Genomic DNA, 27,836 nt, shown 5'->3' with positions numbered 1-27,836 from the left:
CCGCGCTCCATACATATAGTAGTGCAAAGCAAATGGGTGTTTACTAAATGGGTGTGAGGAATGAGACCTAAGTGTAAAAGAATGATCATTTTTCCCCCCTTGAGTTTAACAGAATCAATCAAATGGTAGAGTGCTAATGCTGTACGGCTGCACCTAGCAGTGTCGCCTCGCTGGCCTCCACACATGACATTTCCCTTAGCATTTCTCACGAAGGTCAGCAGAGCGAGATGTTAGGGGAACAGCGTCTGGCACTGGCTTTGCTCCAGCATAGTGACTGTGGACAAGCTGCTCAATCTCTTTGTGTGACCAGTTTCATCCATAAAATGAGAGTTTTTTTAGTACCACTCCAAGTGAGAGCACATAGAACCCTCCCGGAAGGTAGTTGGACTAGTCTTACGTAAAGACTAGCAAAAACATATAGAAAAACTTCTTTCATATCATCTCTTGGCTTGACAACTATACTTCAGAGCATAACACAAGGCAAGACCACTGCAGTTTGCACCGACTCTCAGGAAAAGGACGGTGTCAACTCTTTCTCCTTGAATGGATTCAAAGCTGGAACCTACTTAAGAAAGCCGTCGTTGCCTTGGCCCAATCAGGACATATCACCTTTGAGTCTTTCTACAATGAGCTGGAGACTCATTAATCAGCCATTACTAAAAAGGGCCAAAGGTGTTAAAATGGGATAAATCTAAAGTCTATGACCCACTTTTCTCCTGCTGTGTTTCTCTCTGTTGGCCATATGTAAAGTGAACATGCTTGACAAAGTTATATTTATATGCTACACAAGTTCCTTAATTTTTAAAATGAAGTCATTAATCCTTTAAAATGTATGAATACCAATGGGAGGATACAAGTGGTGGGATAACAATTGAGTTGTAATCTGAATAAATTAAAAAAATAAAAAAATTTATGGCTATCTTGGCTAATTACAAAGCAGTGATTAAAATGCTACATGAATGCCTTTTGGTGGCAAATTGGTAGAAATTTATCTTAGGACTTGTTATTAGTTTACACGTCTTCAGCATGAGGATGTCTCACTGGTTTGATAAAAAATTACAAACACTTAGTTTTTTTTCATCGGTAATTTAAGGTAAGATCTGTGTTGTCTATAAGGAATAAACTAAAACTTCAAATAGCTATAAACCAAGCAAACAAAAGTTTTATTAATACAGATTGCTGTCAACCCTGCTAAATTAGTAAGGGACTGGAATATTTAAAAAATGACGTAGCTAGCTATGGTAGGCTCCATGAGGCAACGAATGAAAGAGTCCTGTGTTAGCATTTTCCCAGTTTACCTTCGAGTCGCTGCATGAGAGCGTGCAAACACAGGACAGGGTTGGCCTCCATTTTTAAGTACCGATATTCAGCTTCAAGTTGGCTCTAGCCAGGATATAATCCTTACTAGAGGCTCGTGATTCATCTTGGGCACGCTAATTGTATATATTGATTTTAAGTAAAAGTGTCATTGTAGAACGATAATATTTTGGCCAGGCCTAGCCTCCCTAATGGTTCAGTTACCACCTTTATCCTCCCGTGACATGGGAAAGCATTTGATTTACTCCTGTTCTCCACCCAAGCAATGCAAGCATACAATGTTTACCAACAATTCTGATTGTTACGTGTCTAGCATATCTGGTTCCCAACAAACTGGCTTGTTTGTTTTTTTTTCCCCTGGAGGAGTAAAAAACTTCTAAATGCAGAGGACACCCTGACCTATCAACTTGAATACCTACAATCAGCTCTCTGATAACACTCCCAGGCATGCAAATGGCCTACAGAAAAGAGGATACAGGCTTTTGTAATTTGGGTCACATGACTCACCCACAATGACAGCCGTGATAGTGAGCAGCACAAAAGCGTTCCGAAACAGGTAGCTTTTAACATCCTCTTTTGTGATGTTCTGTACTTTCTTCTTGGCCAGAAGTGTGCGCTTGCGGACTCCTTGCTGGAACCTCTCCATGCGGCGCCCCATCCTGGGCTCATCTCCAGTGCTTTTAGTCATGTTTTATCTCTCTGGGAATACCACCTCCCTGGACGTCAGTGTCTTGAAATTGTCCTCGGAAAGTGAAATCTCCTCTTCGGTGTCAGATAACACAACTAGATGGGGACAGAAAAGGGACAAGCGTTATAGCCTCCTGGGCTGAGAAATCAACCTTCTACTTCTAGCTAACAGTTTCAGGCTAGATTGTATGTATTTTACTGAACCATGTGCACAACGTGGACATCAAGTTAGAATAGATGAGCAGAAACTGTGTTCCAATGTCCAGCTTGCTCTTTCTCCTCAGTGAGTAAAGGGTTCTTCAGGGTTGGATGAGACGGAGCACTCACTTGCCCACTCTGGTCCTCAGAGCCTCGCCAAGTGCCTTGTACCACCCACACAGTCAGAAAACTCCATTGATAACTCATGTGTTGTATGTGGCTAAAGACACAACTATGTCAATAAAAAGAACTGAGGTAACAGATATTGACATGTGGCCATGGGCACGTGTAGTGAGTCTTTGGTTTTATTTACTTATTTCACTAAGAAAGAAACATGAGCAGATTAATTTGTAAATACGGTCATAAAAAGAACACAAGTGCCCAGGCCACAGTAGAAATGCATTTGAGGCTTTTACGGGGTAACTTTTTCTGTGAAATAAGCACACTGCCCTAGGCACATCTATAAATTATCTGAAATCATAATCCACTTTTGTATCATTAGAAGGAGGGAGCATAAAACAACATTTGGGTTTATGGCAACACACGAGTCACACGAGCCTTCCGAGGAAACCATCACTGCCTCTGTATTTTGAAATTTAGGATTTCTGCAAACAGATGAGGAGAGAATCCAATTTTCATTCCAAACATTATAGCGTGTGGTTTCTGGTTTCTTTAAAGTGCTCCTAGGTTGCTCAGATACAAACCATTTTCCTTGCTGGAAATCATCGGCTTCCTCCTGTGCCTGTAAGCGAGTCCTAATCCCTAGTCTTTGGCGGTGATCAGTCCTGCCTGTGGACGTGTGTATCTGGCAAAGCCAAAGCCAGCGTGTGCGTCTGTGAGGGAGGTCGCTGCAACCCAGGCACTCGCAGGCTTTCGGCAGATCCAAGGGTGCAAAAGACTTTAACAGTTTGACTTTTAAATAAAATTGTAGGTTGAGGTCATTGATAGTAAGACTTGCAATGTGTTTAAGACTTTACACTAGATTTAAAGCTAGAGAGTGGGGGAGAGAGACAGGAGAATCCAGATTTTTTTTTTTAAACTAATAGTTCAGATGTCCTTAACCCGTCAGTTCCCCTTAAATCACACGAGTTCAATTTTGATCTATTCTACATCTCGGACCTCCATCTACCCTCCAGTCCACCTTGAACGACTGAATTTCAATTGCAAAAAGGATTGGGCTTGGAAGGTTAGCATACGCAGGCGGCACTCAGTCCTAACAGGACCTTACCTTACCAATATGGCTAGCTTTACTCCGCCCGCTCAGCGAACCGAAAAGTGGGACGCGAAACTGAGTCCCCCGGGATATTGGAGGCTACGCTTACCTTTTCTGATTCTGTGACCGGTGGACGACACCCCAGGCAATGTCGAGGTGAATTCCTCAGCAGGTAACAGCTCAGGGAGCGGCGGGGCAGGCTAGCCTTGACACATGCATGTGCTCTGAAACCGCCACTTACTATCAGGCAACTTAAGAAAAGAGGCGGAGCCTGGGCTGGGGAAAGGGGGAGTGGGGAAATGAAAACAGCAGGCGGAGGGCGGGGGAGCCAGAGCTCTCCGGAATATTGATTAAACTTGGCACACCAGAAGCGTGCTGTATGGCGTTGTTTTGCTCCTTGGACCACTTTCACGCTTTGCCAGTTCACTTTTATTAGAAACGCAAAATCAGGACCTGGAAGAATGGCAAACGAAAGCGCGCACACACTCGGACGCTGGAAGTTCTGATTAGGACGTTTGGAAGACTTCTCCAAGGCCACGTTTAATTACTTCACTTTACTTTAGCTTTCCTCCCCTTAAGAGGACGTCAGAGGGTGGGTTTTTTGTTTTTGTTTTTTGTTTGTTTTTTTTGCCTGCTCGTACAACTGTTGTGACCCCCCCTACCCCACCCCACCCCTTTAGCAACGGGGACATAACTGAAATTTCTTGGAAGGATCCTGAATATAATTAAGAATGCAGAGAGGGGAATGCTTACTGCCGCCCTCTCAACGTGTATAAAGTTACTCAAAACACAAGGTGAGACATGCCCCTGTTTAAGACTCCAATATAACAAATCTAATTGAGCTCTGGCTGCCTGCTCTGCTGACAGAAAAAGGTAAGTAACACAAAAAGACCAGGATTGCTGCCAACTATACAGTAAATGGCGTTTTAAGACCAAGAGTGCGTGCAAATACACACTCATGATTTCCCATGATAAGTTACTGTTCAACTCCTTCAGTTTTAAAGGATGCTGAATGCCTGCATCCTTTTTTCTTTTTTTCATTTTTGGTTTTTCAAGACAGGGTTTCTCCATGTAGCCTTGCCTGTCCTGGATTCACTTTGTAGACGAGAGGGGCCTCCCAATTAAAGGCTGCTATTTTTCTTAAAAGGAAATGGACTACAAAACAAACAACCTATAAATTGAAAATGAAAGTCGGGCATGACAGCGCGCTCTCATAATCCCAGTATCCTGGGAGGCAGAGGCAAACAGATCTCTGCGTTCAAGGGCAGCCTGGTCTACAAAGTGAGTCCAGGACAGCCAAAGCTACACAGAAAAATCCTGTCTCAGAATGCCCCTCCTCCCGACACACACACACACACACACACACACACACACACTATTGAAAATGAACTGTTGAGAGTGACTTATTCTTCCCTCCCCCAATTTTTTAAATAGGTTTTTAGAGACAGGGTTTCTCTGTGTAACAGCCCTGGCTGTCCTAGACTCACCTTGTAAACCAGGCTGGCCTTGAACTTACAGTGATCCACCTGCCTCTGCCTCTCGAGTGCTGGAATTAAAGGCGTGCACCACCACACCTCTCCAAATTAAAAGAATTGTTGAGGTGAAAGAAAATGGCTCATTTGAAACCGGAACACTTACCTAAGAGCCCAGCACCACTCTACTTGCTTGTTCACTAAGTTCCCTGTGTAAACTTTGCTCAGTTTTTGTGTCTGGCATCCAACACCAAAGTATGTATTTTTGTTCCTCATTAGCAAACCCAGGGCGCTATTAAAAAAAAATGTTTCCTGGCAGCTTCAATCGTTCATGTATGTGCTGTGGAACGGCTACTGGTTGAGAGCAATGGAGAGGTGTGTGAGTGCCCAACATGACAAATTAACAGCAGTTATTATAGCTTCCTAATCTCACACCACCTTAATAATTTCGTGAAAATTCGGTCTCTTGTCAGTTTCAGCCCTCGGTAATCTTTCCTCTGGTCCCTCAAATCCCTTAACATCAGCACCCCATTGTTTAACCAACCCTTAATTATACACTGCCTTGCCCTGTGCCCTTCATTTTAAGATCATGTCAAGTCTGGGCTTCTTAACTAAATGAAAAGTTCTTTGAGGGCAAGAGACTGACCTGTGCCTGATAAATGGAGAGTATTAAGCAATTCTTACGAATGACTGATACAATCTAAGAGATTCTGTGCCTTATTCGCCACTTCCTGTGTTAAATCAAAGCAACTTGTTTTTCTGTTGCTACCTTGGATGCATAGCATAGACTTGAGTCATGCATTTGGAACTATGTTCACTTCCCCCCCCACACACACACACTCTAGATGATTTATATTTTAAGGGAACTTGAAAAAGAAATGGGATGCTTTTAAGTGGTGTTTCAAATCATTAGCATTTCTGTTTCACCTTGTCCACCTTCCAAACCCAGCAAGAAAGGGGCTGGGAAGATCACTCTGACCAGCACAGAGGAGAAACTGTGTGGTTTTCCCCACTCCCGCCCCTGCCCTTTCCAAATCCCTAAAGCTTGGCTAAAACAATTTTACTGTTTTAATTTGTGCAAACAGTATAGGAGTCTGGTGTTCATAGAGAAAGGAAGTAATTCACCCTTGAAAATTTTGTTGGTTGTAATAAAACCTAATGAGTAAATGAAATGCCAAGAATCTTAGTTCAGAGCTCATATGAACTGCAAGGTCTGGGTCTGGGCCAGATATTGGGAATAACTTCTTCTGGGTGTTACAAAACAAACAAAACAAAACAAAGCCCTTATAGCAATAATATCCAAGACAACCTCGATTTGCTCTGGGTATTTCTCCACTGCCTCCTCCACTTTATAATCGGGAGTGTTGAATTTTAAGAGGATTTCCCCCTTCATAGAAGCACCAAATAAACGAAAGACCAAGACCTTGTGAGCAAACCTTCATGTGTTGAATTACATTGAAAGCTACTTAGATACTGGACACAGAACCCAGGAAACACTAACATTGGAGTTCCAAAATGAAAGCAAATAAAACCCCCAAACAAACACACACGGGTGGCAAATGCTGTCCTTTTTCTTTCTTTCTTTCTTTTTTTTTTTTTTAGAAAATTGGCCAAATTTTTCTTTTGGGCAGGCAATGACCACCTGTGGCTTAGGTAAATTCTTTCTCTTGGGGAAAACAGGACAATGTAACAACAGAGCAATTGTCTGTAAAGGAAGCGCTTCTGCCTCACCTGGCTTGCAGTGTGAGTGATGGGGACCAGTGATGGGGACCAGGCATGCTGATCTTAACACTTAGAGGACTTCAGACTGAAGAGCTCATAGTCTCACTAGGGAAATGGGGGGGCCTGACTTGTCCCCCAGTGCCTAGCTGTAGCCGAGCTAGTGAGAGCAGGAGCAGATGTGTGGCCGATAGGGATAGGCAGACAGCCTCTTATTCTGTCATGTCCTTATCCCAGACATGTCTGTAGTGAACCCCTGGGTTGCTGTGTTTTTAATTGACTTGATTTTATTTTAAAATCATATCAAGAGTGAAAAATGCAACAATTCTAACAGTGGAGTTTGATAGGTTTATCCATTCATGTGTTCGTTTGACCAACATGAAGCAAGCGCTGTGGTCCAGATGTTGGCTTATTTCATAACCACACATCCACAAGCCGACCAGAGAGTGTTGTGGGAATTCCAGGGGGAGCCCCATTAGCCAGGTAGTTTGCTAATGAGAGTGAGGACAAGATGAGAGTTGGGGCTGTGTGGACTCCTGCTGCATGTGTAGTCCTGGAGCTGGCATTGGCAGATAACGTGCAGCACTGAGGGGAGGGTGGGGATTTTGTCTGGAGAAGAGGAAAGTATGGCTCAACGCATCACATTCAAGACCTTAAACTAGCCGGGCATGGTAGCTCACACCTCTAATCCCAGCACTCGGAAGCAGAGGCAGGTGGATCGCTGTGAGTTTGAGGCCAGCCTGGTCTCATGGTGGCCCGTGGCCCATGCCTGTAGTTCGGGTACTAGGGAGACTGAGGCAAGGTAACAGCCCAGAATTTACGGCCAGACTGGATACATAGTGACTTCCAGGCTAGCCCAGACCAGAGAATAAGGCCCAGTCTCAACTCTGCCCTCTCAAAAGAAGAGTTTGAACTACACTTTTAAGTAATGGGAGCCATAAGAAATAAATACAGAGCCAGGCTTGGTGACACACACCTGTAATCCCAGCGCTCTGGGAGGCAGAGGCAGGTGGATCTTTGTGAGTTCAAGGCCAGCCTGATCTACAAAGTGAGTCCAGGACAGCCAAGGCTACATAGAGAAACCCTGTCTCAAAAAGCAATAAATAAATAAATAAATAAATAAATAATAGCAATAATAAATGAAGAGGTCAGAAAGGCAGGAAAGGTGGCTCAGTGGTTAAGAGCACGTACTACTCTTTGAGAGGACCAGGTTTAGATCCAATCACCCACATGGTGGCTCACAACCATCTGTAACTCCAGTTCAAGAGGATCCAACACCCTCCTTCTTGGGCACGTATATGCATGCAGACAAGATACTCTGATATAGCCGGGTGGTGGTGGCTCAAGCCTTTAACCCCAGCACTCGGAAGGTAGAGGCAGGCAGATCTCTATGAGTTCGAGGCTAGCCTGGTCTACAAAGGACTCCAGGACAGCCAAGGCTACACAGAGAGACCCTGTCTCGAAGGAAAAAAAAAAAACCAAACAAACAAACAAAAAAGAAAACCCAATGGATTTCCTTTATATGAAAGCTAAAAGGGCTCTGCTTTGTAGTACAGATTCCATCGCTGCTATTAATATTATTCACATAGTAAAGTGCATTCTCTCAGTTTCTTTTTTTTTCTTTTTCTTTTCTTTCTTTTTTTTTTGGTTTTTCGAGACAGGGTTTCTCTGTGTAGCTTTGGCCATCCTGGACTCACTTTGTAGACCAGGCTGGCCTTGAACTCACAGCGATCCGCCTGCCTCTGCCTCCCGAGTGCTGGGATTAAAGGCGTGCACCACCACGCCTGGCTTCTTCTTCTTCTTCTTTTTTTTTTTTTTAACATGGAAACCCTTTTTAATTTGGCTGGTACTCATTTAACTAAATATGTCAGAATAATAATCCATGAAGAAATACAAGATATTATTTACTTTTTTTTTTTTTTGGTTTTTCAAGACAGGGTTTCTCTGTGTAACCTTGGCTGTCCTGGAACTCACTTTGTAGGCCAGGCTGGCCTTGAACTCACAGTGATCCGCCTGCCTCTGCTTCTCAAGTGCTGGGATTAAAGGCGTGCGCCACCATGCCCAGCCTGTTTTTGGGTTTTCAAGATAGAGTTTCTCTGTGTAACAGCCTTGGCTGTCCTAGACTCTCTTTGTAGACCAGGCCAGCCTCAAACTCACAGCAATCCAATCCACCTGCCTCTGCCTCCTGAATGCTGGGATTAAAGGCATGCACCACCATGCCCAGTGTTTTCCCAGTTTCCTAACACAAACCAAGCTTCTATAGTACTGAAGTCTTGGTTTACTGAAAAACAGCATGAAATAGCAAATATCCACCACAGCAGCAGTGTTTCCCCGCCTAGAGGCTTCTACCTTTGCTAGTAGTTTAACAAGAAAACTGGTTTATTTTATTTTTGCTTTATGTGCGTGTGGGTGCTGTGGTGGTTAGAAGGCATTGGATCCCCTGGAGTTGGTGTTACAGGCAGTTGTGAGCCACCTGATGTGAGTGCTGGAACTCACTTCTGGTCCTCTGGAGGAATAGCAAGAGCTTTTTAACCATTGAGCCACCCCCACCCTTTTATTAGTATTTTTATCCACACTATGGTTTGAATGAAAATGCCCCCCTCCACAGGCTCAGAGAGAGTGGCACTATTAGGAGGTGTGGCCTTGTTGGAGAAAGAGTGACACCGGGGATAGGCTTTGAGGTTTCAGATGCTTATGCCAGGCCCCATAGCTCCCTTTCTGCCTGTTACCTGCCAATTTAGATGTAGGATTCTTGGTCCCCTCTCCAGCACCATATCTGCCTGTGTGCCATCACGATTCCTGCTGTCATAGTGATGTGCTAAACCCAATTAAATGTGTAAGCCTTTCTAAGAGATGCTGTGGCTGTGGCTTCATGGCAACAAAACCCTAAGACACCTTCATATTTGATCTACACTATGATACTTTGAGATACTGTCCGTTCATACTAGTCCTGTGGGCACAGATGCTGAAATGGAGATTTGTAAAGATTAAGCAATTTCCCCAGGATTATAGTGAAAGAAGGGCTCTGCTTAAATAGTTCTTAGAACTTCAATTTCTAATCTTTTCTCATCTCCTTCCAAAAGAAGCCTTCAGTAGCTTTTATTAACAATGCATAGGAAGGAAAGTAAATTAAACTGAAGCTTCTTCATCTGTGTTTCAGCTCCTCCCACCCCCGCCCTCACATCCACCCCCAGATCCAGCAGGGTCCACCCCCAGATCCAGCAGGGTCGCTGTCCCTCCCTTGTGCTCTCTCAGCCCTCGGGCTAGTTTCTGAAGTCATCACCACTCACTGTGTTTTAGCTCTCTCTCTCTCAGTCCATCCGTGACGCCAACACATCAGTAAACACCAGCCTTCAAGGAGGAAAGAGGCAAAGTCTTCCTCTCTCAATCATCACCATATAAAATACACGCTGTTCCCTCCCTTAACCCTTTCTCCTTCTGCCAAGTACCTCCTGAGTCTGTGGGTCGATTCTGCACCTCACAGTTTGGAAGCAGAAATGAACGAGGAAGTCAAGTCAACATATGTCATAATTCTTCAATGTCAAGTTCAGGTTTAGAATTCGGGTCCATTGATCCTGGCCCCACTATGTTTTATTTTGCTTTTTGTTTTTGTTTTTCGAGGCAGGGTTTCTCTGTGGAATAATAGCCTTGGCTGCCCTAGACTCGCTTTGTAGACCAGGCTGGCCTCGAACTCACAGCGATCCACTTGCCTCTGCCTCCCGAGTGCTGGGATTAAAGGTGTGCGCCACCACGCCCAGCTATGTTTTCACTCACCCAACTGCATGCTCCCGTTTCCAGTTTTGAGTGTCATCCATAAAGTTAGATTCCATTAGATTGTTTGTCTCAAGTCCCTTTTACAATTGTAAATCACATCATGCAAATAATAGGCTTGCCACCTCCCCTTTGGTCTGTTTAGCTAAGGACACACATTTTTATATACATTCGATGAGCAATAGCTGCTCATTAGGTTCCCTCGGCCACAAATTAAACACAAACATAGTACAGTCACCAGAGGCCGCCTACCGAAAAGCACGGGTTTCATGAAGCTCGGTGAGGACATGAGTCTTTTATAACTGTTTGCGGATATAGAATCATAATTACAGCAATCAAGGCAGATACACATCTTTTGTAAGGGAAAAAAAAGTAATTATAATTTAAAAGCACGCAGCTCAAAGTTGCCATCACAAAAACGACTATTATAGCAACTGTTTCGCGTTTGGACATTTTTTTGGCAGGATATCTGAGCATTGTTTATTGTGAATCAGAAACAGGCACTGAGAAAATATGCAAATTTTTGAGCAACAGAAAGTGCAGCTTTGAGCTGAGAAAGCAGGGGGGATGGGAGAAGCTGTCTGGGCCTTGGTCACAAATCAGCCTCCACGGCTGAAATAATTTTTGGTCACTGGAGGCTGTTATAGCAACGCAGGGTTAAGGTCAGAATAAAGTTAGCTTATGCGTTATAACATACATTTAATATTTATGCTGTGGTTCTGAGCAAAGGCCCCATCTTTTGCCAAATCTAGATGATGCTAAACTAGGAGACTCAGGAGGAAAGGATGTTCTGGGCTGCGTCAGGAAAGCAGTGACTTCACGACACAGTTCACTTCCGGGTTATTGAAGATGCAAAAGAGAGCCCTATCCAGCTGCCTCCCCACCAAGGAGAGGCCATAAGTTGCTGATGTAAAATTAATGCAGATAAACAGTCACTCATAGCATAAGAGCAATGGGTGATAATAAAACAGATCAGTTTGAGAGACTGATCATATGTTTCTATGGCCTTGTGATCCAGTTAAATCCCAGGATGAAGGTGAGAAATGAAACAAACAAAACATTAGTTTGCTCAAAGTCAACCAAGTGCGTGGCAGCACCAAGGACAGGATACAAGTTTGGTGGCCCAGCGGCAATCATTTCCAGAGAAACACACAGCTGCATTTGCAGATGTCGGCTACCACAGGACTTCTTATAAGGCAGGAGTTTTCCGTGTAACGCTATGGAGTTTTGTTGTCGGATATGACAGCTACCAGTCACTTAGAACTTGAATTCCGTTGGTTACTGAGATACTCCCTTTATCTGTACAGCACACAATGGGTTTTGAGACAGGGTCCTCCCCCAGATGCACAGTGTTGTATTAACAACCATTTATATTAACTTTACATCCTAATAATACTATTTTATCGTGCTGGGTTAAACAAAACATGTCACCTTTCCCTTCGACACCCGTGGCTGGAGCAAAGTAATGTTCAGTCTCACAGTGATGCCTGGCTGAGGCAAGAGCCCAGAAAAGCATTTCAGCACACCATTCTCACATTCACAGGGCAGGAGGGCTGTGCTCTGCTCTCCTTCTGGAGACTTGTGACACCCAACCAAAAGAATGAAGCTCTGCCCGCGAGAGGACCCTTAGCGGTCAGCAAAGCAGGCCAGGCTTCCAGGAAATAAAATGTCCTTTACATTGAAGGAGAACAGCAGGAAAAGGTGACAGGCACGACTATCCATGTGGCTCTTCACCTTGGCAAGGTGGCTGCTAGCAGGCAAAGCTGGGCAAAGGTAGAAAAGAGCACTGGAACGCCAGCTGCACCAAAATACGGAAGGAAAGCAGCAACTAAGAGGAAAAGATCATTAAGATGATTCAAGAGCAGAATGATCATAAACACACCGTTTTATTGAAAACAGGTTAAATTAAAAAAAAAAAGTATGTTGCGATTACCCTCACCTGGCTCCCTTGCTTCTATTAAAATAACTAGTAGACATTTCAAGCTACGAGTGTGACACACGCTCTCCTTATTTGGCAGCACGCCTATAAAGTGATCACTCTTCAGAGAGCAGTATTAGAAGATGGAATTGGCAGGACTCGTGAAATTTCCTCTCCAGACCAATTTATTTAAATAGGTTAGCATGTGGTAAGAATATTTTGGTTTCTGTACAGAGGTTTAATGTTAAAAAATACTGTCATAACCGTAGACATATCTACCACTCATTAAGTTTCTTTTATGCTAGGCACCGTGCCAAAGTCCTTTAAATTTGCCTCATTTGCTTGTCACAACAATCTCATTGTTAGCAAAATTCTACTATTTCCACTTTACCAATGGAGGAACTGGGATTTCTAGAATTAGCAACCCCCAAGGTTAGAAGCTGGTTGAGGGGTGTAGCTGGGACCACACACCCCAAGCCCCTGAATGCTCAGGAGCATTGGTGCCCTACAATTTTACTTTCGTTGAGATAAAATTCCCAGTGAAAATACTGCCCCCAGCATTCTGAAAATTCCCACAACACTTGAAAGCAGTGGAGGGAAGATGGGGTGTAAAGGAGCCCCAAAATACTTGCAGTCATCCTCTAGCTGGGGGGTGGGGTGGGGACATGTCCATTGAGGTACAGGCAGGGAAAGACCTGAGGGGAGAGACTGACCCATAAGTTCCCCGGGAAACTGTTGCACAAGCCGGTGATCACAGGTAGGAACAGTAACAATGATGCACCTTTCAGAAGCCCAGGAGAAAGGATTTGGAGTTTTCACTGTAAAGAAACAATCCATGTTTGAGGAGTAAATATATCTAGCCCAATTTAAACACGATTCAACGCATAGAAACATCACATGGCCCCTAATTAACGTGCACAGCATTTGTATTGGCATAAACAAGTTAATAAAGAAAACATTGGCATCCTAAAATAAAATTTCCCAGGCAAGTAGGAGAAAGATTAATTCTACTCACGGAGGAAAAGGGTTCATAGAAAAGGCAGCATTTCAGATGGAACTCACAGGGTTTCTCTGTACAGCCTTGGCTGTTCTGGACTCACTTTGTAGACCAGGCTGGCCTTGAACTCACATGCTCTGCCTCCTGAATGCTGGGATTAAAGGCGTGCACCACCACGCCTGACTTGGAAAAGCAGTTCTGATGGGGAAAAAGAAATGTCTGGAGCAAAGATAGAGGGAGCCCAGCAGAAGCCTTAGAATGTGCTCTGTTTGCAAACCAAAAGAAGAGAGAAAAGGTGAGTGCGTGATATATGGAATGCGGTGAGAGAAGGAGAAAAAGAGTGAGAAATACTGTATTATATACAGGATGGAAAGTAACAACAACAAAAAGCAACAAATATACCAAATGCACCCTAGTAGACAATTATAACGTTTAGAAGATCAAGAGCAGGGCTGGAGAGATGGCTCAGAGGTTAGGAGCACTGACTGCTCTTCCAAAGGTCATGAGTTCAATTCCCAGCAACCACATGGTGGCTCACAACCATCTATAATGAGATCTGTATACATAATAAAGGCCTTACCAAGGACGAACAATCACTAACATTTCAGGCTCAGGCAGAAAAGATCACACCAAAGTCTTCTGCAAGCCAGAACAGTAATTTTGTCATTTGCAATGTGGTTTTATTGTTGGTTATGTTTTGTTTTTTACTTGCTTGTTGTTTGCTTTGCTTTCTTGTTTTAATTTTAGGGTTTTTGTTTTTGTTTTTCTTTTTGAGGCAGGGTTTTTCTGTGTAGCCCCGGCTGTCCTGGAACTCTGTAGATCAGGCTGGCCTCAGACTCAGAGATCCACCTGCCTCTGCCTCCGAAGTGCTGGTATTAAAAGCATGTGCCACCACTGCCGGCCCTGAGATGTGTTTTAGATGTAACACTTGATTTAAAATGAGCTTGCCCTCATAGCCTGCATGCAGTGAGTACAGTCTGCCCCTTTAAGATAGATGGAGGCTTGGACTTGTGTCTTTTGCCTAAATCTGTTTGGATTTAGAGCTTTTTCTTCTATCTGGTTTTGGGTGCCTCAGGGGCTCTTTCTCCTGCTTCCTTAGAGAAATGCCATACATTCAATGCAGTATCAGTGTGACCTCGCCTGGACCTGGCTCTTGAAGTTGTATGGGATGTGTATGGAAAGAAGGCCCACAGAGCTGGGTGTGGTGGCGCACGCCTTTAATCCCAGCACTCGGGAGGCAGAGGCTGGCAGATCACTGTGAGTTCGAGGCCAGCCTGGTCTACAAAAAGAATCCACGAAAGCCAAGGCTACACAGAGAAAGCCTGTCTTGAAAAACAAACAAACAAACAAAAACAACAACAACAACAAAAGCCCACAGAAGAAAACTTGCTGTTCCTTGTCTTTTCTGGGCAAATTCCACTTTTTCCAGAACTGGCACCAACAAGAAGCCATTCACTAGAGCCAGGCGTGGTGGTGCACGCCTTTAATCCCAGCACTCAGGAGGCAGAGGCAGGCGATTGCTGTGAGTTCGAGGCCAGCCTGGTCTACAAAGTGAGTCTAGGACAGCCAAGGCTACACAGAGAAACCCTGTCTTGAAAAATCAAAAACCAAACCAAACCAAACCAAACCCAAAACAACAACAACAAGAAGCCATTCACTGAGGGGCATGGTTGTGCCAGCACTTGGGAGGCAGAGGCAAGAGGATTGCCACAGCTCAAGGCCAGCCTGGTTAGCAAGTTTTAGGCCAACTAGGTCTTGGGGGGGGGGAGGGGAAGAGGCCAAAGTCTAAAAGCAACAACCAAAGCTACAAATAAATAGAAACCTCAAATACTTTACAGTCAACAGTCAATGTTGCACTTTTGAAAAAACAAAACAAAACAAAGCCAAAAACCAAACCAAACCAAAACAAAACAAAAAACCCTAGAACAACAACAACAACAGCCAGATCCAAACCTCACCACAGATCAAGTCCTCAGTGCCTGGCACTCTGGCCTAACAGACTCCGTTGCCTCTGTCGTGGAGAATGGGCGTAGAGAGGCAACCTTGAGGGCTGAAGCTGAGGTCTGAGGAGAAGCTGAGGGGCTCAGCTGTGAGGAGTCCTGTCCTGAGTCCTCTCACATCTCCACATGGAGATGTCCAGGTGGCAACGCCATTCTAGAGAGCTGGCACTCCACATTTGGGACTTGTCACTCACATGGAATTCGAAGCTCTGCGTAGCCGTGCCAAGAAAGCCTGAGAATGTCTGGCATTCGAGACAGTTCATAAACGGGACGGAAAAACGGGACAGGAAATGGTGTTATTTGAACACTGTGCGCGCAAATTTACCAGGAAGCTACAGAAACGGATAATATCTTGTCAGAGCTCTGCTGTTTATTCTGCCCCACGTTGTTGCCAAAGTGTCTTAAGCATTTCGTGGCTCAAAGGATTTTTGGCCTGAGCAACTGGAGGAATGTAGTTGCAATTTACTGATTTGGGGAGGACAGGGAACGGGTTATGTAGGGTGTGCTCAGAAAGTTCAAACAAGGCAATCAAACAGGCGAGTCCGATAGGCCGCAGTTACAGAAGATAGAATTCAGGAGGGAGGCGTGGCTAGAGATTAGCTTTGGTTTTATCATCGTAGCCATAGGGGTTAAATGGGATGTGGATGTAGGAACGGATGGTCAAGGGTTGGGTCCTCACCTGGCTCTACAAGTGGAGGCAATACAGGGCCAGGGGAAGACAGTGAGGTCAGGAAAGGAGATGAGGTGGTGTCTAAAATGCCAATTATCTTAACCATAAAAGAACTTAAAATGCTGAACGTGGTGGCAGCGGTAGCAGTGGCGCCAGCTGCTGCGGTGGCGGTGGCGCCCGCCTTAATCCCAGCACTCAGAAGGCAGAGGCAGGCAGATCTCAGAGTTCAAGGTCAGCCTGGTCTACAAAGTGACTCCAGGGCTGTTACACGGAGAAGTCTTGTCTCAAACAAACAAACAAACAACCCAAACCACCAAAACAACAGCAAAAACAAAACCCACCACCAACAAGAAAAAACTCCCAAACCAAAACACAACAAACAACAACAAAAAACCCTTCAAAAAACCCAACCCCCCCAAAAAAATACAGCGTGCACACACACATACACAGAACAAAACAAACAAACAAACAAAAACCAACCTGTAAAATGTCAGCATCTCCTCCTCCTCCTCCTTCTCCTCTTCTTTCTCCTCTTCTTCTTGGGGAGGGGGCAAGGCGCGGCGTAGGAGACAGGGTCTTTCTGGGTTGGCCTTGACTATCTTGGACTCTTTGTAGACCAGACTGGCCTTGAACTCACAACAATCCGCCTGCCTCTGCCTCCCGAGTGCTGGGATTAAAGGCGTGTGCCACCACACCCGGCTTCCGATGCTTGCTAAATCAGAAGCGCAGAGTGTAGTAGGTTTGATTTCTGCCGTACCTGCCTTTAATTTTAAATCTCCCAGGAGTTTAGATACACACCCGATAAGAATGTCATCACATCACTCAAGTCATCCTTTGAGTTGTTTTCTCAAGGCAATAGTTGGCATTTATGTTCATTTACAGTGATGTCCACTGTGTAGGTCTTGGGCCATGTGAAGATGTGAGGGACTACCGCGCTAAATCACTCTTACAACTTTCTTTGCTCTGCATTTGAGGGATACGTGCTGGGCGATCCCATAAGCCAACGCCTAGGGGGTTTGTTTCTTTATCTTTATCTTTATCTTTATCTTTATCTTTATCTTTATCAAGCAACCTGGCTGATAACAACTTGACTAGAGTTGGCGTTTGCAATTTGCTGTTCCCCATCCTTCTATACTTAGGTCAGGATCTTTCCCAGGAGCGCTGAACCTGTCCCAGAATCCTTCCAGACTATATGGCTAGGGCACATGGGGCTGTGAACGTGCGTCGGAAAAGCATTGCATGACCCTTTCAATACAACGCAGCATATTCCTTCCTGGACGGATGGAGACAGCGTATCACACCCGTTTCTGGACTTTGTCATCAACTGAAAACCGTAGCCATCTTCACACCATCCTTCTCTTATTCCAGATATTTCCAAGGTCTTTTAGGCTCACCATTACTTCAGAGTTGCAGCATTCCTTAGACATGATGCTATCTCTTTTGTCTGTTTTGTTTTTCCAAGGCAGGATTTCTCTGTATAGCCCTGGTTGTCCTGGAACTCACTCTGTAGTCCAGGCTGGTCTTGAACTCACAGAGATCTGCCTGTAAAAGTGTGCACAACTACCATCTCTTGTATATTGGGTTGCAACAAAGTATAAGGCCGGAGAGATGGCATCTTGCTTAAGAACACTTGCTGGTCCGGTGTGGTGGTGTGCACCTTTGGTCCCAGCACTTGGAAGGTAGAGGCAGGCAGATCGCTGTGAGTTCGAGGCCAGCCTGGTCTACAAAGAACACTTGCTGCTCTTCCAGAGAATCCGAGTTTGATTCCTAGCATTCACACCAAGTGGCTCACTACCAGCTATGACTCCAGCCCCAGGGATCTGATGCCTCTTTCTTTCTGGGACACCCACATGCAGACACACATTCATATACACATAAATAAAAATAAGACGTAAAAAGTACAAAGTACACTCATCATTATTTGAAGGTGACTGGGCCCCTCGGTGATCTTTTGGATTTGGTTTTATGCTAATATGCAATTCTTCATGATCTGAGAAGGAGTTTCATTGGTCTTGATAGGGGCAGTAAGGCAGATAGGCCAAGGACCCCGATACCTATAAATTCAGTCTTCACATATGTACTTTCCTTTCAGAGGCGTCTCACTAGGATTGGTATAGTACAGGTAATACTATCAGGGACATCAGCATTATTGATGAGATTTCTTCTTTTTCTTGTCAGAAGTCTGATTTGTTAGATGGTAAATCTAATCTTCCTTGTTTCTCTGTGGCTTCCGGTCTGTAGTATTTCTTGGCAAGGCTTCCTTCATTCCAAAGTTAAATGCATGAAGTATGTGCATATAGAATATACATTATCAGAAAGCAGTCTGGGAGAGGAATTTTGTGGTTAAAAGATGTCTGCATGAGGCTGGAGAGATGGCTCAATGGTTAAGAGCACTGTTTGCTCTTCCAGAGGTCCTGAGTTCAATTCCCAGCAACCACATTCGTGGCTCACAACCATCTATACTGTGATCTGATGCCTTCTTCTGGCTTGCAGGTGTATATGCAGATAGAGCACTCATCGATGTAAACAAATGAATCTTTAAAAAAAAATCTGTGCACATGAAAAGTTTGACTAATGTAGTCCAGTTATTCTCAGTAGAAGTTATTTATTGGTCTTATTTTTAGAAACTTCATGTAATAAGACATTTTTTTCATCTGTGATTTGTTCCTAATGTTTATTCAATTTGTCAGTTGTTTTTGATTATTATTTCTGTGGGTTTGGTATTCTTAGTTTTCATTTTTATGTAGCTGAAATGATCAGTCTTTTTTTTTAAAAAAAGATTTATTTATTAATTATTTGTACAGTATTCTTCCTGTACATGAGCCAGGAGGCCAGAAGAGAGCACCAGATCTCATTACAGATGGTTGAGTCACTATGTGTTTGCTGGGTATTGAACCCAGGACCATTGGAAGAACAGACAGTGCTCTTAACCTCTGAGCCATCTCTCCAGGTCCCAAAATGATCAGTCTTTACCTTTATAATTTCTGAGAATTTTTATGGTACTCTGAAAACCCTTTTCCTTTCTTTTATAAAAAAGAAGTCAATGATATTTTCTTTGAATTTTAGTATTTAATTTAAAAAATTTAAATGTTTATCATAACTGGAATTATCTTGCCATAAAGAATAAAGTATGACTACAACTTGTTTTTTCCAGGTGGCTTATCACATACAATATGATTAATAGGTTTCACTTTTTCTACTGATTTACAGTCTATGTTTATAGCTAGTACATTTCTTCAAGTATAGGCCTATTTATGGACTTTCTAATCAAACCCACTGCCTGTTTGCATACTCACTGTGTGATTACTAATACAGTTTTAATCTTTATAGATTTACAATGGAAAGACCTTACCATTCTGTTCTTTACAACTGTCTTTGCTACTCTTTCATTGTTGTTGTTGTTTTTATTATTATTAATTTTGGTTTTTCAAGATAGGGTTTCTCTATGTGTATCCCTGGCTGTCCTGGAGTCTCTCTGTAGACCAGGCTGGCCTGGAACTCACAGAAATCCACCTGCCTCTGCCTTCCAAGTGCTGAGATTAAAGGCGTGTGCTACCACTGCCCGGCTGCATTATTATTATTTTTTTGGTGTGTACATATGGAGTGGAGAGATGGCTCATTGGTGAAGAGCATTTGCTTTGCAATAATGAGGGTTACAGTTTGGACTCCAGAACCAACATATCCAGTGGGACCTTTCCACAAATACCTACAAGCCCAGTTCTGGAAGGTACAAACAGGATGATCACTGGGATTTGCTGGCTTCTGACTGACATGAGAACATGTGTCTCTCAGGTTCAGAATGAAATCCTGTCCCAAAGGAATAGGTGAAGAATGACAGAAGGGGACACCCAGCTCCCTCTTGTGGCTTTTCTATGTACACACAGATATATGTACCTGTATACACACATGCATATATGCTCAAACAAACCCATAAATATAGCTCAAAAATAAATTTGTGTTTATAATTAGCTGCTGTATTCTAATATTTGGTAAAGATTTCCAAGCTTGCCTAATATGTGCCCAATTATTCATATACATTGTTTTCTTCCCTGGAGATTTATAAGTAATGACTGTTAGAATACCATAGATATTGAATTGTCAGTCTTCCCCAAGAGTTCAACTCTTCTACTGGTCCATGTTTCAAAATAGCATCACTCATTTTTCTTGGAATCTGGGCCATGATCTGGCTCTGTCTGAATGGTACTGTGCTGGCTACCTAGTGCCCCCTTCATTCTCTTAAAGGAGTCCATAAGATCATAAATATGGACCTTGAGATGTAGCTGATGGGCAGCTCTGTGTGCCCTAGTAAGGGGACAGGGGGCTCTTTTTGACATGGCCTCTCTTGACAGCTTTTCAATTACTGCCCCCTGATGGGGACTGCCTTGCCAGGCCACAGGGGAAGAGGCCACGCTCAGGCCTGATTTGACTTGATGAGCTGGAGTGGATGGGAAGGGGGGCTCCCCTTTTCTGAGGAATAGGGGAGGGGAAGGGAGTGAAAGGGGGAGGGGGAGGGGAGAGGGAGGGGAGGGGGAGGGGGAGGGGGGAGGAGGAGGTGGGAATGGCCAGCGAATGAATAAGGAAATAAATAAATATGGATCCTGAGTCTGGAGGAAAAGACCTAACGTTCACTGTGGCGAGGTGAACTCGAAACTAAAATTACCCAGAACTTATCACCCAACACCCACCCACTCCTCTCCTCTCCCATGGGATTTGGCTGGACCCAAACTGACTAGCACGTCTGTATTCCTCCTAGCACATTCATTCCTCTGGGTGGTCAGTCCCTCTAACCGCTGCACCTTATCCTGAGACACAGGGTTCTATGGAGTCCTGAGACTTAGACATTGTCACCCAATTTATGTTTTGTAACAAAATGATGCTTACTTTTGAATTGATCCTAACCATATATTAGCAGGAGGTTGAAAGCGAAGAATGGATTTATTTGGACTTTACTAATGAAATAAGAATTAAGCTTTACTGCATAACATTCTGAAGAATTACATTATTTAAAACTATTTATTTATTTATTATGCACACAGTACTATGCCTGCATGCACCATTATAGAGGGTTGTGAGTCACCATGTGATTGCTGGGAACTGAACTCACAACCTTCAGAAGAGCATCCAGGGCTCACATCATTTTTTAACGGTCTTTCTCTGTGTGTTTTGTTTTAAAATTTTCAGTTTCAAAAATCACCCTCTGTTGGCACTACGCTGAAGGGCTCTCCAGCGAAGGGCCTGCTAGCACTCCTTGTGCCATGTGTGTTGTATTTTGGGAGGTCCCTGGAACTTAATTAGAAAGAAAGTTGGCTCCATTTTCTTCTTTTAGTCTCCCTACTTGAAAAAACAAAGCCTGACTGTTTGACGAGGACCCCTTAAAAAAATTCTTCAGCTTCCTCTTGATTTGTGTTTGCAGCTAGGTTTTCCCAGGAGAAGGTTGAAGGCAACCCTAAAACAGCTCAGGCAGACTGCTCTATCTGCATGCCATCTTGGGGCTCCAGATAAGATCTCCAAGGACAAGAACACATTCAACCCTCACGGCAGGACACAGGCACTTTATAGTAACCTCTGCCACAGTCCAAAGGCCACAGCACTATTCAGTTTGTTCCAGTACCCTTAACACAAAGGAAGACTTTGAAAGTCCCTGGACCCCACATCCCTGCTGAGAGCCCAGGCTGCAGGATCCCGCACAGCAGTCATCAAAAAGCCCCCTAATTTTATTTCCATCTCTGGTTTCTGGGCCACAGTCTTCTGCTTGAACAAGGGAAAGTACAGCTGTGTAAATAAATAGAGATGGTTATGACAGGTTACACGCTTTCCGCAGCCATTGCTTGGAGACTCTCTGCTGCTTGTGTTTTAAGATGGATAGTGCGTGCCTGTATATATGGTGCTTTCTGATGATATATTTGTCAGTTATTAGGCATCTAGAAGAGTGTCCTATGTGAAATAAGGCTACCATGCTGCTGGATGCTGAGAAGCAATTGCGTCATGCTGGAGTCAGGAGCTTAAAAAACAAACAAACAAATAACAAAGCAAAAACAAACCCCTACAAAACAAATTTTATAATCTAAAACCGACCAACCACCCATTCAACAAATGGTTACTGACAGAATTTGTAAAGACTTTTCCCAAGCTTAAATATGCTGTGTCAGCCGGGTGTGGTGGCGAGCGCCTTTAATCCCAGCACTCGGGAGGCAGAGGCAGGTGTATCTCTGAGTTTGAGGCCAGCCTGCTGTACAAAGCGAGTCCAGGACAGCCAAGGCTGTTACACAGAGAAACCCTGTCTTGAAAAATAAACAAAACAAATCAAATATGCTGTGTCTATTTTGGCTATGGAACAAAATAAAGATACAGGAAGTCATTAACAGTTTAGCCTCTAAGTCAATTTGACAGCAGTTTAACTCCTTTCCTTACTAGCTGTGTGGCCTTGGGCAAGTTGCAAAACATTCCTGTGTTTATTTCTTATCTAATATTACTTTTCCCATAATGTCATTATGAGCATTAAATGATATGATGTGCAGTGTCTATTCAATAATAAATCTTCAATATAAAGGTTATTATATTCAGCTAGGGTACAAGTAAGTTGCAGTATCCAAGAGTGCTCAAAGTCAAGTAGATAGTACCACAGTGCTGTGCAGATGTAAGAGGTTTTGGAGCTATACAGACTTTCCTGTGCAGCATGTGGCTTCCACCTTTCACACCAAGGTGGTACCTGCATCCCTTGCCACACCTAAGATGTCAAGAAAGGGAGTCAATCAGAGGAGACATGCTTGGTCTTCTTAGTGGTCTGACCTACAAGTAGCACATGCCATTTCAGGCTGCAGCCCGTTTGCTAGAACTGAGACATAATGGTGTTAAGCTGCGTTGGAAGGATGGAACTTAGCTGGCCATGCACTTAGCTAAGACTCCTAAACCTGTTGTATGGGAGGGTGGGTCAGAGCCATGTTAGCTGTAGCTATTAGTGTTAGCCTGTTGTAAAACTGACGACAATCACGGCTGTGCATGCCTTAGAAGGCCATAGGAAAAAATCCGATACAAGGGCAAAGAAAAATCTTTAGGTAGAGGGACAAAGAACTTGGAGTCATTGAAAGAAGGCATGTTCAGAACATATGCACCGAGAGACAGGAGCTACAGCTCAGTTGGTTAAGCGCCTGCCTTATACATATGAGGAGCCGAGTGTAATTCCCAGAGCCTAAATTTAAAAAGCCAGATATGGAGATAAGTACTTGTAATCCTAGTGGTGGGGAAGCAGAGACAGGCCGATCCCCAGGGCGTGCTGGCCAGTTAGGCTGGTCTACTTGGTGGGATCCAGGCCAGTGAGAAGCCTTGTTTGAAAAATAATCTTCGCTTCTGTGATGCTTTCTCTTCACCCTCAGTTTGATAGGGTTTAGAATCACCTTGGAAACGCACCCTTGGATATGTCTGAGGATGTCTCCTGAGAGGCTTAATTATTGAAGAAGATATACCCTGAACGTGGGCTGGAAACTGATAAGGAATAAAAAAGAACACGGGGCCGAACTCCAGGGTTCGTATCTTTCCGTTTCCGGGCTGCAGACGTCGGCAGGTCCCATCTGTCTCGTGCTCAGCCTACTGTCGCCATGTTTCCCACTAGGATGTGCTTGTGAGCTATAGCAAGGCCTCCCTTCTTTCCTTAATTCTCTTTTGCCAGGTATAGTGTCACAGCAGCGAGAAAAGGAACGACATAATTTCTTTAGCTGTGAGTCACAGGAACTGCTGGTGAGGCCAGAGGTGCAGTGGAACGTGGGCGACATCTCCAGGCTTGAGCTCCGGCGACAGGCTGTGTGTCCTCCCCCCACACCTCATGCCCCCCACCCCTCTTGGTGCGCCTTTTCAGGGGCTTCAGTTCCTTCCCAGGATAAAGCTGGACAAAGATATAAAGAAGTTTCCTGTACTTGCTATTGGGGACATTTAGGGTGGAGGAGTGCTAGGAAATGTAGTGTGGCAAGGGGGCACCTTTGGCTGGCCCATGTCAAGGCGTGACCCTGAGTAATTACACCATGCAACAGAGCTGGTATAAAAGAGATGTATTGGGGGAGGAGAGAGGCCTTGGGGTCGAGGAAAGGGAAGGAGGGAGGCAAGTAGACATGAGGACAGGCAGACAGATGGAGAGCAGAGCCATGGGGGCACAGAGAAAACTGGCAGGGGGCACAGAGAACACACAGAGGAGACTCTGGGGACAGAGACTGCTGGGTGGGTCCTTTTATACACAGCACACACGTGTTGCGCCTGTCAGCAGCAGGCCATGGCTTAAGCAATTACTAGGTCCCTGAGGGGGAGCGGGCAAATTTTAATGTACTTTAAAAGAAAATAAACTTGGCAGCAAAATGATCCAATCCAACAACTTGAGTTTGATCCTTGGAACCCACAAGGTAGAAGGAGAGAGCAGACTCCACACATGTCATGGTATGATTGTGTTCCCTCACTTCATGGTATGGAGGGGACTGTGTTCCCTCACCAATGTCAAAAAATAAATAAGTAGAGATGATTAGCATAATATATGACTTTATTTTTATTACACATAATCATGATCACGACACAAAACTTATTTCTGCTAAATGTATTTCAACTCTCTCAAGTGTCTTTGAAAAGTATTTTAAAGCACATTTCTGCCCCCTCTCTCCCTTTAAAAATCTATTTGTACTTTGTTTGTTTTTTCAAGGCAGGGTTTCTCAGTGTAACAGCTTTGGGTGTCCTGGAACTCACTTTGTAGACCAGACTGGTCTCGAACTCACAGAGATCCAGCTACCTCTGCCTCCCAAGTTCTGGGATTGAAGGTGTGCACCACCACACCTAGCCTATTTGTGCATTTTGAAAGATTTGATGGAGAGAGTTTTGCTTTCCTAGGTAAAATGGGAGGGGCCAACAAGTAGACATTTTTGACTTGTAAGAGTTATCTAGAAATACACATTTGGGGGCTGCCAGCTTATTCTCTGACTTCATTGGTGTCATTCAGTGGAGGAAGAGAAATGGGACACAGTTCTTAAGTGGAAGAAAAAGAGTCAGCAAAGGAGTATTAGAAAATAGCCCTGGGGCTGGAGAGATGGCTCAGAGGTTAAGAGCATTGACTGTTCTTCCAGAAGTCTTGAGTTCAATTCCCAGCAACCTCATGGTGGTACACAACCATCTAAAATGAGATCTGGTGCCCTCTTCTGGCAGGCAGGCACACATGCAGGGAGAACATTGATTTTATACACAATAAATAAATAAATAAATCTTTTTTGTTTGTTTGTTTTTTGTTTTTGAGACAAGATTTCTCTGTGTAGCCTTGGCTGACCTAGACTCACTTTGTAGACCAGGCTGGCCTCGAACTCACAGAGATCCACCTGCCTCTGCCTCCTGAATGCTGGGATTAAAAGTGTGCGCCACCACTAAATAAATAAATCTTAAAAAAAAAAAAAGAAAGAAAGAAAGTAGCCTTGTAGATGCTTGCCTGCTGCCTACCTTCCTTCTTATCCAAGAATCATGTCTAGGTGTGACCTGCTTGTGAATGTGCGGGTAACTACGGTTGCTGTTCTGTCTGCGAGCGCCTGTGTGTGCATGCTCCCGGAAGGCAATGGCTGTGGGAAACCGGGGCTGTTTCTAAAGAAAGTAAGCAGTAATGTCCCAGTGAGCCGGTGATGCAGTGTTGGGCAATGGTCAAGCTGGGTGACGTGGAAGCCAGATTCATTTCAAAGTGTTGATTTTCTACTCATTCTCCCACTTTCATGTCATGCTGGGAAAATTCCAGATCGAGTGAACCAGGAGAAGGAACTCAGCAAGGGACTCTTGTGTTCACCCCTGGCCGCCTTTTCCACAGACTGCTGTGACATCATCTGAAATCCCCAGCACAGAGTCTGGAGGTCTGAGGCTGCATGGAAGTTTCTTTATTTCTGAGGGAAATCTCAGCTCTGCACAGAGGGGTCAGAATTTCTACTTGAGGTCTTTCTGGAGAGATCCTTGGAGAGCTGGCTAGGTTAGCACCGTCCTTATTGATATTGTGAGGTAAATAGTTCTGGGCCTTTTACTTTGGGAAACTCCTTACTGGGAAAGGCAGGATTTGTGCGAGGCCTCGTTCTAGGCTTAGAGAAGGGGAAAGTGGAAGTATATGTAGCTGATGAGTCAGCTTCCTTCACTCCCCCAGTTTTCTAAGGTATTCACTGGTGTGGCTTGAAGGTCTCCTCGAATCTCTTGTTGGAAACCTCATTCTTGTCTTAGTTACATTCTCACTGCTGTAACAAAATGCCAGACGCGAATACAGTTAAGGACAGAAAAGTTCATTCTCGCTTACAGTTTAAAGGATACATTCTATTGTGGCAGGAGAAGGCACCGCATCTGATGAATAGTTGGAAAGCAGAAAGTGAACAGGAAGTGTGGTGTGGGGTATAAAACTTCAAGGTGGCAGCTGGGTGTGGTGGTGCACGTCTGTAATCCCAGCCGTCAGCAGGCAGAGGTTAGTGGATCCTGTGAGTTTGAGGCCAGTTTGGTCTACAGAAATGAATCCAGGACAGACAAGATGACACAGAGAAACCCTGTCTTGATAAACTAAAGCAAACAAAAAGCAAAACAAACAAACAAACAAAAAACCCAAAACGCTTCAAGATGGCACTTGAGAGATGGCTCTGTAGGTGACATGCTTGCTGTGCAAGCCTGATGACCAAAATTCTATCACTGGAAGCCAAGTAAATGTATAAGGAAATGTTTGACTACATAGAGCTGTCCTCTGACCATTATATACAAGACTTGGGTCACACTCACAAGTCATACAGACAAAAATAAATAAAACAGAGAAAAACAAACAACGTCAAGGTCAGCTCTCAATGACCTTCCTCCTCCAATAAGGTGGTACTATTTCCTAAGGGTTTGATGACCAACACAGACAGTATCGCCAGCTGGGGACCAACTGTTCAAACACATGAGTCTGTGGGGAGCAGTTTGCATTCAAACACACGAACCATCAAGTTCATGATATGGATTTAGAATTGGGGCCTTTGGGCAGTCATTCTGATTAGACAGGGTAGATTCAAAGTCAGGCTCAGTAAGAAAGGGAGAGAGACAGGAGTTGGCATGTTTGCTCTGTCTTCTCATGTGATGCCCTCTGCCATGCTGTGACATGGCAAGAAAACCCTCACCAGCTGCCATGGTGCTGCTGCTTTAATCTCCCAGGCTCTGGCACCATGAACAGAATAATCCTCTATTCTGTGTAAATTACTCAGCCTTCGTTATTCAGTGACAGCCAAAGATGATGGACTAAGATGAACCTCTTTCCTTTTTAAAATTCTGTAAGGGAATACCAATAGCTTAAAAAAAAAAAGCTTTGCTTGTCTCCCTAAATGAGCATATAAGCAAAAAGTAAGTAAATTAAGAAGAATATTTATCCATTATAGAACTTTGAAAAACATTGAGTATTCTTAGAAAACAAAGCTGTACTGGTTTCCAGTGTCTGTGAGTGCACGTCTTAAGTTTGTGTTGCCTTTGGATAGAACACAGATAGTTGGAATGCTGTAATGTATAAGGTTGTGCCTCTGGTTTCTAAAACTTGATATTATAAACATTTTCCCTACATTTCTAATTCCCCCTTTATTTGTATCATTTTGGGTGAGTTTCTCAGCTTCTCTTGGCCTCACTGTTATTATGTAGAAAATGGAGATCATAGTAGCACCTCCTTTTCCAGGCCCATCAGAACTAAGAATGCATATATGTGTGTGTGTGTGTGTGTGTGTGTGTGTGTGTGTTGTAAATAGGTAAGTTATTGTTTCTACGTTAAATAATACTATAAATTATTATAGCAGCAGCCTTCTTTAACCATTTGGTCCCCTAATGATTGACACAGAAAGACTATGATTTATTATTAAGCTGTAAACACTATGCTGGGCAGAT

At 43.9% G+C, this 27,836-nt stretch overlaps 1 protein-coding gene across 2 annotated transcripts in view; it reads right to left on the bottom strand.

Moving 5' to 3' along the window:
• Window positions 1-16,605, bottom strand: part of SLC1A3 (solute carrier family 1 member 3) — a 93,072-nt gene extending 76,467 nt beyond the window's left edge. Inside the window, exons 1-2 of one of the 2 annotated variants that reach the window (XM_084781111.1) lie at window positions 16,443-16,605; window positions 1,825-2,100 (exon numbers count right to left, since the gene is read on the bottom strand). In XM_084781111.1, the coding sequence (XP_084637237.1) occupies window positions 1,825-2,005 (181 nt within the window). In that variant the 5' untranslated portion in view covers window positions 2,006-2,100; window positions 16,443-16,605. Of the gene's footprint in view, window positions 1-1,824; window positions 2,101-3,524; window positions 3,669-16,442 lie in introns of those variants that run through there. The other variant, XM_084781110.1, reaches the window with a different exon arrangement.
• Between the last annotated feature and the right edge of the window lie 11,231 nt (window positions 16,606-27,836).

Source organism: Acomys minous, assembly GCF_964271855.1.
Source record: "Acomys minous genome assembly, chromosome: 5".
Taxonomy (NCBI): domain Eukaryota; kingdom Metazoa; phylum Chordata; class Mammalia; order Rodentia; family Muridae; genus Acomys; species Acomys minous.
The sequence above is the reverse complement of the archived record's forward strand: the minus strand, read 5'-3'. Positions and strand labels throughout refer to the sequence as shown.